Source organism: Kwoniella bestiolae, chromosome 4 (genome assembly GCF_000512585.2).
Source record: "Kwoniella bestiolae CBS 10118 chromosome 4, complete sequence".
Classification (NCBI taxonomy): Eukaryota; Fungi; Basidiomycota; class Tremellomycetes; order Tremellales; family Cryptococcaceae; genus Kwoniella; species Kwoniella bestiolae.
This window is the reverse complement of record NC_089244.1, coordinates 1681609-1693456: the sequence shown is the minus strand read 5'-3', so window position 1 is coordinate 1693456 and position 11848 is coordinate 1681609. Positions and strand designations below refer to the sequence as shown.

Sequence of the window (11848 nt, the reverse complement as noted above, 5' to 3'; positions counted from 1 at the left end):
ACGCACCAATGATAACTCACTCTTAACTGTTCATTGTTTAGATGCATGCGGATGGTAGAGTGCGCTGTTTTTCGCTGGGCGCATGAGTTGACAAGTGTACAACCTTCAGTCATGCAAGAGCCGATCGAACAGATACTGGACAGAGAGGAGACGTGGGAAGAGAGGAAGAGTGCAGATCGATCCGCAGCCCGCGCGGCTGATTTCCATTTTCGGGTTGTCCAGAATTGGGTCTGAAAGGCATGAGTTGTCGATATCTATGCGTATGGCAGAGGGTGTCCTGTGATGGGAATCAGAATCGAGTTGGGAATGAGGGAAGATGTATCATGAATCATGACCATGCAAAACCAGAGACGAAGAGCGAGGTCTGATGAAAGTCGAGTAATGTCAAGGTCCGTGCGTTGTGTGTAAATGGGTGGCAAATGAAATCAAAGTAATTTGATCAATTAGCTCACTCTCTTCGGTCTGATATCTCTTTTCTTCTTCTCATTTTTCTCACCTCATCTCGTATAACTACAACTCAATATCGACCCCCTTCTTTCTGTCTTGATCCGTCGAGCCAAATACAGTCACAGGTATACCATAGTACAGCATTCCTCAACTTCATCAATTCCCCTCTTTTTCATCTGGAGGGAATGGGTCAAATTCAAACCACCTCGCACCCTTCCACTGATTACCGATAACATCTCCTTTCGATCCCTATCAAGACCAGTCTAAAAGATTGGACGAGAGCCTACCTGCCCATAATGGTCGCAAGGATGGGACCCACCAACCGCACGAACACAACCGGAGGGTCCTGCGATCGCACGAGTAACCTCACGCCCGTCAAAGGCGAGCGTAAAGTCGTACTAAGCGAAATACCCTCACCCGTTGAAAAGGGAGATACGATCCACACCACAACACCGCTACTTCCCACTCTCAACTCAGCTCTATTATCGACTCACTGTTCAGGCTGTTTGAAATCTGCCCAGCAGCTTAGTGAGGAGCTAGAGCTCGATCTCACAGCAATGCACGAGAGGATGCTGAAATGTTCAAGATGTCAAGTACACGTTTTCTGCAGTGTTGTGAGTGACCCATTCACCTTTCTCTAGCTGTACTGGGTTTCAATTCAGAAGCTGACACGGTGTTGTCGCAATCGTAGAAATGTTATGCTAGTACCTGGTGCATCCTTAACGACGAGTGTAGAGGATTGGCGAATAACGCTGGATGGGTGCCCTGCACGTTCCCCAGGATGGTAGCTAAGGTCTTGACCGCCAGAAGATTCGGGAACCAAGTGAGCTCAACTCCATGCCTGGCTCACTTTGCATTGATGTTCACAATACATTAGCACTGATTTTATTTCACTGGCTTGTAGCTCTACGATCCCCTCCCCTATCATCCCGGTGAGTCCAATCAAGAATGATCCCTAACCCCTCAGCAAAATCTGACTTGAAGCACATCCCTAGACCCGGGTTTCTCACTCTCAACGAAAGAGAGACAAAAGATTCAAGATAACGTCATCCAGCTCCTGGGTAAACTACAACAAGAAGGTGGAGAAACAAACCATCATCTTCAGTTATATCTCTATCATATCAACGACATTGAAGAATTCAGCTCACTGATCAAACGCGTAAGGCGCTCCTCTGTGCCGGAAGATTGTACGACTCTGATGTGCTTCGTATTGGCAGATCTCATCATGCCAATTCACGCTGTACGACACCTCTGCGAATCCCGTTGGAATAGCCCTCTCACCTGGACTATCGATGATTCGCCACTCTTGTAAACCCAACGCTCAGATCGTGTTCCACGATGGACCGAACGAAAAGGAAGGGATGAAGTTGGTTGCCAACCGAATGATATATCCAGGAGAAGAAGGTATGTCATCGTCGTTCATTCCATATCATTCTGGGAGAGCTCATTGCTCCTTATAAATGTAGATTACGATATCATATAACGACCTAGCACTGCCTGTTCACCTTCGTCAGAACGCTTTGGCACCATTCGGCTTCGACCATTCCCAGATATGCCCTTACTGTTCGGTCAAGGTCGTTGATTGTCGATGGGCAGCGACTCATCCGAGTTGTACGTTGGGCGGTCTGGTACCCCTGACCCCGATGAACAAGTTTTCAACATCCAAGGACGACAAGAGGGAATGCGATAGATGTCCAGAGAGCGTCTCCACCGAACAATTTGAACAGCGATATAAGCAACTCCTGGATCTAGTCGAAGAACCATGGAAGAGAGAAGAGGAAGGTGTCAGTCTACCTCCCGACACAGAATGTAGGTTACGTCTCACGTCTCGTCCAAAGAAAAAAATGATAGCATTGCAGACGGTCTAAGCTGATGTTGATGTATCTACAGCAATACAAGACGAGATCAAACTCCTATCTCCACTGATACCCAAATTCCTCCAAATTTGCCCAGACGTGGTATACCCCATCCCACACCTCCAACTCCGATACGGACGACTCCTATCGACCTTACCTCAAACAATACCGATAATGAGAGACACGATCGAATCGTATACTCAAAGTTACACTTCCTTCTTATCGCTGAATCATAATTTATCTACGCCGATGACGTGCTTCCTAGCATTCGGATTAGCCAGACTACATTTGGAGATTCTACATGGGCATAAAGACTTACAGGAGAGGAAGTCACAATTGAATAGTTATTCGGAACTGGGTAAGAAATCTGAGGTAATGTTGGAGGATGTAGAGGGAAATGGGAATGGGGATGGGAATGAGAATGAAGAGGAGATTGAGTCGTATCTAAGAGAAGGACAAGATTGGGTTCAATGCTCTACAGATCACTTGGACGATCTGGGGTATACTTCCTCGAAGAAGTTCAAGCTGCTCAAGATGTGGAAGATGGAATTTGAGGAGCTGGTTATTTGGTTTGATTGTTCTTATTGAGCATTGAGTATCGAGAATACCATGGGATACTGTAGGGAACGTCAGTGTGGATTGCTCTAAGGAAGATATCTATGTGATTTTTGTTTGTGATCTGGGAGGGTGGATTTGCTTTGTACGCTGTTTGTATTAGAGTGTTTGTTTGCGTTTCCTGTATGCTGTCATGTGCTTGTAGCTATACCGACGTGTAATTATGTGAATGAGAGAAACCCTCCCCTTATGTAAAAATGTAGCTTATGTGTTGAAATCACTTGTATTTTGTATCTCACTGTCCTATGTATTGGTCACGTACGAAACAAAGGAAACATTTTTGTCATGTACTGTAAGTAACTTATATCAGAATCGGTCGCCTCAGCCTGCGAACGAGCAAGCTGTATATGGTTTGTAAGGTTCAAGATGTTTTTCAATTCTTGTTCAGCACATCAGCTACTCAGGTGGATTCCCAAATCACGTTGTTCAATAATGCTACATCATGTTGAGCACGAGTCGATAAATTAGATATTATACATGAAGTGGTATTAGATCAAATAAATTATGTCATATCGTATCCTCCCAGGCAATAATGACGAAATAAGGTAATAATGAATATGCTTGATATATATACAGATGCAAAGTGGTGTACAGGGAAACAAGGCCAAAAGGAAAAAGAAGAAGAAAAAAAAATCATCTGTATCTCTCCGTTCTCGAGAGATTTACTCTAAATCTACTCATCTAATCTCCCAACCCAACACTCATCTCCACCCCCAGAAACCTTCCCAGAAATCAGGTACGTCCGCTCCTCTAAGGCTAGACCATTTCTTCCTTGCCAACCATCTCCAATACCTTATAACAGTGACCATCACGCATGCGACGAGGAAAATGGCAATGACGATACCTGCGAAATAACCGTGCGGGGATTCGGTCCCGTCCGTATGTTCGTGTGCATCCATATCGCGATCACCATTGTGAGGGACGTTGATATTCATTGAGAATAGACCTGTGAATGGAGGATAATAAGTATCAATATCAGTTGGGAAACTCAACCTAATATATATGGCGACAAATGATTGGGAAGAGGATTCTCCGACTCACCCAGGACAAACTGCATTGGTAAGATTGAGATGGTCACAGTGGACAGAGCCAGGATAGCCTGGTCTGTACCACCTCTTGCGAAGGAGAAAGAAACGTTGAGATGCGATAGGTAGGCAGGCTGACAGTGCGATAAGATGTATTCGTAGTGGTATAGCGAAGTTTGCAGCAGCAAAATATGATCTGCACATTGGACATGATACAAATATCAGCTCAAGCCCACATATCACGTGTAAGCGGTAGAAGGACTTACCCTCCACATCGCCAATATAAGCATCCATCGTTGCTCCCTCCTCCATCGCCCTCTTTCTCAATCTCCCAATGACAGCACCTTTAGCGCCTAACAATCTCGTCAACCCAGTCACCAGTCTTCTCATATCTGTAATTCGTTTTAACATTGTCGAACGGTCAAAAACAGCTTCAGAGACTTGTTCGTGTTTTCTTCGGATGGCCGAAGAGGTAGGGAGAAAGAATAACCTAAAGTATATAAGTGGTCGAGGGATCGGGATTTTCATAGAGGGTAATCTGAGCTTGTCGCGTAGGGTTCGCCTGAGGTTGTAGCTTGTCTTGGATGGTTTGCGGGGCGAGGTCTGTTTCCACATATGAGGTAGTAGACTTGGTTTCTCGTTTGACGATAGATGCTTTTCGTTCAGTTCGAACTCGTTCCAAGATGTTTCGGGTGAGGGGATGGGTTCGCTCTCAAGGACAGCTGTCGTCTTCTTTGGATCGGTTGTCGGATCGATAGTAAGAGAATCGATGTCATCCACTTCTCCATCGACATAACGAATAAGAGGGAAGAATGCGTCAACAATAGAATCGATAAGTCCGTGAGCTATCCAATCGGAATTATGGTCGGGATTGGGGAAGTTGAGGGCGCGTTCAAGCACTCGTCGAGTATGTTTGGATATGTCTGCAAAGTGGAACTGCTCGACAAAACGTTAGCTCAGTGACTCTCGAGGGACAAAAGGGTAACATCGATTCAACGACTCACGCTAACAATGCCATCTGCAAAAACTACCAGATAGACGTTGACCGCACCCACTCCCACACCTTCCAGCCCTTCTTTTCCCGGACGATCTTCTACAATTTCCACCTTCTCTCCTGATTTACTAGCGTGTTTTCCCGTGGCTCTGCCCATACCCCAACCCCTTCTTCTCCCTTCCTTCTTCTCACTTTCCCTGTTGTCCGTTTCTTGCATCTCGTAGATCTCGGGAGCGGTATCTGCACTTCTTATAGCTGGAGCTTCAGCAAGAGTCGCACCGGATGCGCTCGCCGAGCCGGGAGTATACTTGAAGTAGCTCTCATCTAAAGCTCGGACGACCAGGAAATAGTAACCTAGTTTATCGAAGTGATCTAACTTTTCCCGAGGATCTTGTTGCAACACATCTTCAAGGGTAAGTGGGTGAAGTCCAAGCAGCTATGGCGAGAGAAAGTCAGACGTGTGTTCACTTCCATCAAACATGAACACGCTTACCTCTCCAAGATCCCTCAAATCTTCCCATCCGGGGCAAGATACGTCCAACCACCACGTCTCATTGGACTTTCCTTTCTTCATGAAATCAAATCCATCTTTCGCGACAGTCGGCGTTCCCAGCCTCGAAGGTGGATGATATTCCGCTTTCATTGATGATAAGCTCCCAGTCGAATCTGGTCTCGCGAGACCTAGTAAATCAGATACAGATTTCGGCCTTATTGGATCTGTGGCCATGTCTCCTCTGAGGACATGTAATCGTGATTGAGTGCGAGAGGCTGATGGTCTCGGGGGTAAGGGAAATGAAGGTGGTCCTTTTGCTGTACGAGAGCGTCCAGGGGCAGAACCGCTCTTACGGATGGGTACGTTTGGGGTAGGAGCAGGCGTTGGGAGAGGGGTTGTGTCCATGGGGAAGAAACCATTGGCAAGGCGGAGTGAGCGGATATGTTCGGTGATGACGGGCAAAGAAGGTGTGACAACGACTCTATCAGGTGGATATGCCTTTTGACCAAGTGACTGAGGGCTACCATCCCCTTCGACCAGAGTGGATTGTTCCCTTTCGGAAGAAGCGACAGAACTTCTAACTCCTATATCAACTTCTTCCAACTTGGGTGGTAGTAGTAGAGTGAACTCTCGTTTCTTAGGGATCTGTTGTCGTTTTGGTGGATGTGGACTAGATGAAGTCTGACGACTTAAAGCAGTTTCCGTTCTAGTCAATCTAGATCCCCTTCTTTTCCTCCGCTTTCTCGTCTTGATAGATACAGACGACCTTCCGCCGTGAGACTCAGTATCTGTCGTATCCGTTGTATCAGAGTCCGAAGAATGACTTCCCCTTCTTACTCCCAAAGCTTCACCAAATCTCTCTATGACTGCTCTGGCCCTTTCTAAATTTTCAGACCAGGTTGAACTAGCACTGGAGGTGCTGCTTGTACCGAGAGAAACCGCATCTTCATCCATCAGTTGTTGATCCGGTATGGTCGGATCCCTGATTGCTCCCCTGTACAAATCTCCATCTAAAGTGTAATAACCTAATCTTGACGGTCCAGCTACAGGGGGTATGGAAGTGGGCTGTTGATTGACAGGCGGACGGTTCCTTTTCCTACGTAACTTGAGGGGAGTAAGAAGTTCCGCAAATTGGGGTTGGATGGGGCTGACTGGAGACAAGATGGTATCTCGAGCGATTATTGGTGATAATCTAGGATTTGGTCTAGTCTGAGGATGGGCGCTAGGCGTTTGTTCCTCAGTCTCGGGAAGAGGTTCATTCCCATAAGGAGTATCGCCTATTGAGAATTTGGGGCGAGGCGTAGAAGGAGAAGGTGACATGTTTCACAGACTAAGGAGGGAGTCATGGGTAGATTCGAAAGAATGAGGTGCCTTTTGGGCTGCCGAAGAATGTGGATCCGACCATCCGGTCAAATTGGAGTGAGGAGACAAGCGAGAGATGAGAGGTGCAAGAAGGGCAATGGAGATGAGGACTGGGTTGTGGTGAGTTGGATGAGATGTCCGGATATACGAGGTAGCAGGTGTTGAGGGTCTGTTGTAAATGTACAAACGAGTGACTATGTGTTCGATGCTGCGTTATCAAGAAAGGTAAAAGAGATTTCGAAAGAGGGGATGTTGAAAAGGAAAAAGGGAGGGGAGGGGGGTGAGCTATGAATAGATTATATCCTGATAAACACTAGATCTGTCTCCGGTAATTACGTAACTTTGAAAGGTGTGGCATCCAACTGTCGGGTGGCGAACTTTTGCACGTGTGTATTGTACATCTCACCAGCGAGTCAAGAGGGAGATAAAAGTCAGGACTGTGGCAAAGATTATGAGTTGTCAAGTGTGCAGAACTATTGCTTGAACTTTCAGATGAAACCAGGTTGCTTCTGATCAACTTGTATCTCGTGACGGCGTCGTGACCTCCAGGGCCGGTGACAGTTTACTCGATTCACTCCATGGCATACGAGCGATTGTCAAACACTTACATTGGTCCTAGCGGATAAAAACTCCCCGAGTGTGGCCTATGTACAAACTGTCAACGTCAGGTATCGCCCGCACAGAGACCATGGATCTATCTCGAAGGATGACAACAATGGACAAGGAAAAAGCTGTGAACGAGGTTTGGTATACAAAGGATAAGAATAGATCTAGACCAGGTTCATAAATATGACACTCAGTGGGAGGGAATGCTTCTTCCTGTTCGGTGAGTCTGACACGATCATCTCGGTGTCGTCATAATCCTTTCACCAGGCTTGGTCACGCTGTGCATAATCTGCTGTACAGTTCCTAAGAAGCATATAAGAGAAGCGAACGTATCGAGGTGTAACCTTCCGAGTCCAAGAGAGGTGATCGGTATGCTTTTGAGCCAAGAACGCCGATTATAATAATTCGACTACATGTTTCGCTTATCCTCCCTATTGTCCCCTCCTCCCCATTGTCTCTTCCTCACATCGCCCCAACCAACTCCAAATGCACGTAGCTATCATTGGAGCAGGCTACTCTGGCCTAGCAGCAGCCACCGCTTTCCTGTCGTTTGGTCACTCGGTAGTCATCTTCGATTCCTCCCCAGACGTAGGCGGAGTCTGGTCATCCACCAACCATTATCCAGGTCTGAAAGCACAGAACACAGGAGACACTTATCGATTTTCTACACTCCCCATGCCAAGGGAATATCCGCTACATCCTGATTGTTGCCAAATACAAGCTTACATGGAGTTTTACGCTCAGAAGCACCACTTGGACAAGGAAGGCAGGTTAAGGTTGAAAACTAGGGTAATTCTGGCGAAGAAGACAGATGACGGCTGGATGATCCAGGTACGTACAGCCTCGGTTGGGTCTGGCGTAGATGAGACAGGGGATCTCGGCTGAGGTGATGCCAAAATCGTCATTTGTTCTGCAGGCTCACTCAGCTGATCATGGAGATCAATGGTTCACATTTGACTACCTCATATGCGCCGCTGGGGTTTTCAGCCAGCCTAAAATCCCTACCTTTCAAGGTACTGAGCGCTTCACCGCCGCTGGGAGTGTCATCGTTCATACCTCCAATGTGCACAGATTGAATGATTTTGGAGAAAAGCACATTGTCGTGATAGGATACGGTAAGTCCGCCTGTGATGTGGCTGTCAGTGCCTCATCAATTTCCAAAGCAGTGATTATAGTAGCAAGGGATGTAACATGGAAGCTACCCACTTATATCGGAGGGGTCGTTCACTATTCTTTCTTTATATTGACTAGATTTGTGAGGTGATGTCTTACACTTCCATCGTTGAGGATGAGCTGACGGTACACATCGTCTACAAATAGGGTGAAAGCCTTTTTCTCTACATCCGACCTTGGTTTTCGCAACGCTTCCTGAATCATGGGATTGGTAAGCGTATCCGGGCGATCATCTTTGGCGTGATGAGCTGGGTCATCATGATTCAGCTCAGATTGGTAAATCTGGGATTATTACCAAACCAGCCATTCGAAACCATCGCCGGATCAGGATTATCGCTAGCTACTCCTGGTTTTGTCGAAGCAGCCCAACAAGGGAAAATAAAGATGGAGAGGGGCGTCACCGTTGAGTCCTTGGGCGAGCGAGTAGTTTCGCTATCAAATGGTCATGTCTTACCAGCAGATGTGATTGTCTGTGGCACAGGATGGAAACAAGACATCCCTTCCTTTTTACCTGAAGAGTATCGAAACGAGATCATCAACAAAGCTGGAGACTGGATACTCTACAAGCACATCTTACCAACCGATGCCCCTGATCTAGCTTTCATAGGATATAATTCCTCGATCTTCTGTCCGCTTACCGCTGAAATCTCTTCAATCTGGTTAGCTGCTCATCTGGAACTCCTACCTGACTTGGTCCGATCACTTCCTGATAAGGAGAGCCAACCCAAAGATGCTGAAGAAGAAGTCGGATGGTTCAGGAGGAGGACCAACGGCCACCATGCCAGCGTGATGGCCAGCGGGACGAGCGTTGTCCCTTTCTCCTTGTCGAACATTGATGAGAGGACGCAGGACCTTGATTGCGAGATAGGGTGGCTTGACTGGCTCAAATAGTGGTTTTTGCCAGTCAATCCTAGTGCTTGTGAGTGAAGATCTGTTCAACGATAGGCTGAAAAGGTCACTCTAAACTCTCATATTTTACCCAAGATCTTGCGACGACGAGACAAGATGAAAGGCCAAAGCGAGAAGGATGATCACGCAAGGAAGGGCCAATGATCAACCCAGTCTTCTTACATCGTCAGACATTGTCACGTCGATCAGTCGTGCCTTTGAGCAATCAATGAGACATGAGAATTTGGCCTGTGAAGTAGCGTTTATGGTAGTACTTTTTCATGCACGCATTCTCTTTTTGGAGATAGACTTTCTCACTAATTTCACGCAAATTTCCAATCTCATTTAACTCCTTTCACCATTAACTCCTATCACTGTTGCACAACTTCCCATACGTATCACGTCATAATTCTCAGATCCTTTCATTCAATTCGGCTCTGCCCTGTGTTTCGTCGTACAGTCCGAAATTCGAGGTATGTTCTATTCCCGGCCTGCCGGTCAATGCACCGCCTCGTCTCCCACTGGAGATTCTTGGTGTTGGCACGAGAGATCTTCGCCATGCAAGATTTCGTCATGGATTGCCATCCTCGCTCAGGGCGAAATCTTCTCCGCTGGTGAATTATGCCCGGAACGACGCCTTGCCCCTCAAGCTTCCCAAAGGTCTCGTACATGATGACAGGAGGTCAACTCCGAAAGGTCGGTCAGAAGCAATCTCCGCTTCGGGTCATCTGTGAAAGGTCTAGCGTCCCCGATGACGTGCACACCGCATAGGAGCATTCTTTTTCGAGTCGATTTCTCCATCTCGCTTGGCATAGCTTTGGACGTCTCGCCACTCAAAGTATGGTATATATACGCTCATATTGGCCCATGAGAGCTCGATTCATTTTGTTTCTATCTCACTAATCTAGAAATTTTATCCCATACTTGCAGGCACCAGAAGACATGGCTTTGGTATACTATTCCACACTCAGTCTCGATGCGTCCAAGGCACCTTCCATCAAAGAGTCTTGGTACACTCTTTCGTATCGCGGGAAACCTCCAAGACTGTACGACCCCAAGACGAATGATCGAGTGGTCTATTCTAACTGGTCAACCGGTGGAGATGATGGGACGACGCATCTCCACACGGCTTGTATTCAGTATGGAGAGTTCAAAGAAAGCACAAATCAAGCCGGAATGGTAAGCATGATTGAGCATTTCCGACGCGGACTCAAAGGGTTTAAAGAGCAAATCATGGAGAGTCCTTACGCAGATCAAGATCTGCCGGCTGCTCTCAAAAGCTTTCAAGAGACGCAGTTGACAGATTCGAATGTCCCTCCAGGAAATGTTCGCTATATCGACGAGACGTTAGCGAAGCAGCTCACGGGATCTCAACTCACTGCAGAGGCGCATGACAGTGACCTCGACGTTATGACAGATAAGGCGAGGCAGAAACAACTTCACAGGATTGAGTTTTCAGATGTAAAGGCGCAATCAAAGTTTTCAGACTGCATAGATCTTGCCTGATCAATGGTCAAGCGAGTAGCTGTGCTTCTGATCTCTTACCATCACCATAGGCTAAATACCGTGACCACCTGCAATGCATTTCTCAATCCCTTTTCCGCTGCCTAACAAGTCTCGTCAAAGATGCATGAGGGAGACCACCACACAGACCCTCGGCGCCCTGTGCAGATGATCAGAACTTTTCCTGCTCAGTTTACACAGGTACGAAGTAGTCTATTAGCGTACTGCCAACCTTGTGTGCCCATCCATACATCGTTTCGGAATTTCAACGTACATCTATGACATAAAGTACAACTTGTCTGACGGACGGGGTTCCAAATGACGCGCACCGTTGCTGCCTGTCTTAAATTGGTCAGACCGAGTCGATTCACTCATAAGATAAGCACGGTACTGGCCGGATGTCAGTGAGACGAACTGTACATACGAACATTTGCATACTGGAGGTCCCGAGGGCCCAGCCAGATCGATCCTTTTGGCGTAAGCCAGATATGGATGAGGTGACAGAGATAAAACTTGGAGCTTTACTGCACAACAATGAAAATGGTGGCGTCTGCTTTTTAAATTTTCCATTTTCTGGTCTGACCAATCTGCATACCATGCATTGCGAAGCCTCAGATCCATAAGGGAATGATTCCCGACATCTGACACAGCCCTGAAATGTAGTTTGCCCTGTGAATAGGTCCTGTAAACCAAAAGAACGTTACCAAACGGGCGCTCTACACGAATTTTCTGTGTGATACAATGAACTCCGCGTAACTTATACAACTTTTTGTCTGAAAGCAAACTGACGATCTGCTTGCCAAGTTGAAACGCGGGCCTGATCCATTGGACCAGGATCTAGTCATTTTGTATACACAGTGTTGGCTCACCCATACATCAGACATGA

At 46.8% G+C, this 11848-nt stretch overlaps 3 protein-coding genes across 3 annotated transcripts; 2 read left to right on the top strand and 1 right to left on the bottom strand.

The window, feature by feature from the left end:
* Window positions 1-743: 743 nt before the first annotated feature.
* I302_106210 (uncharacterized protein) lies at window positions 744-2891 on the top strand (the record flags this gene model as incomplete). The annotated part of the gene is made up of 7 exons (XM_019191955.1): window positions 744-1061; window positions 1139-1270; window positions 1352-1379; window positions 1443-1606; window positions 1665-1851; window positions 1939-2256; window positions 2338-2891. 7 exons carry the CDS (start codon window positions 744-746, stop codon window positions 2889-2891), a joined length of 1701 nt encoding a protein of 566 aa, XP_019046585.1.
* Window positions 2892-3619: 728 nt separating this feature from the next.
* On the bottom strand, window positions 3620-6750 carry I302_106209 (uncharacterized protein; the record flags this gene model as incomplete). The annotated part of the gene is made up of 5 exons (XM_019191954.1): window positions 3620-3864; window positions 3960-4139; window positions 4210-4879; window positions 4948-5373; window positions 5431-6750. The coding sequence occupies 5 exons, from the start codon at window positions 6748-6750 to the stop codon at window positions 3620-3622; spliced, it is 2841 nt and encodes a 946-aa protein (XP_019046584.1).
* A 1134-nt stretch (window positions 6751-7884) lies between these two features.
* On the top strand, window positions 7885-9462 carry I302_106208 (uncharacterized protein; the record flags this gene model as incomplete). The annotated part of the gene is made up of 3 exons (XM_019191953.1): window positions 7885-8229; window positions 8315-8653; window positions 8719-9462. The coding sequence occupies 3 exons, from the start codon at window positions 7885-7887 to the stop codon at window positions 9460-9462; spliced, it is 1428 nt and encodes a 475-aa protein (XP_019046583.1).
* Between the last annotated feature and the right edge of the window lie 2386 nt (window positions 9463-11848).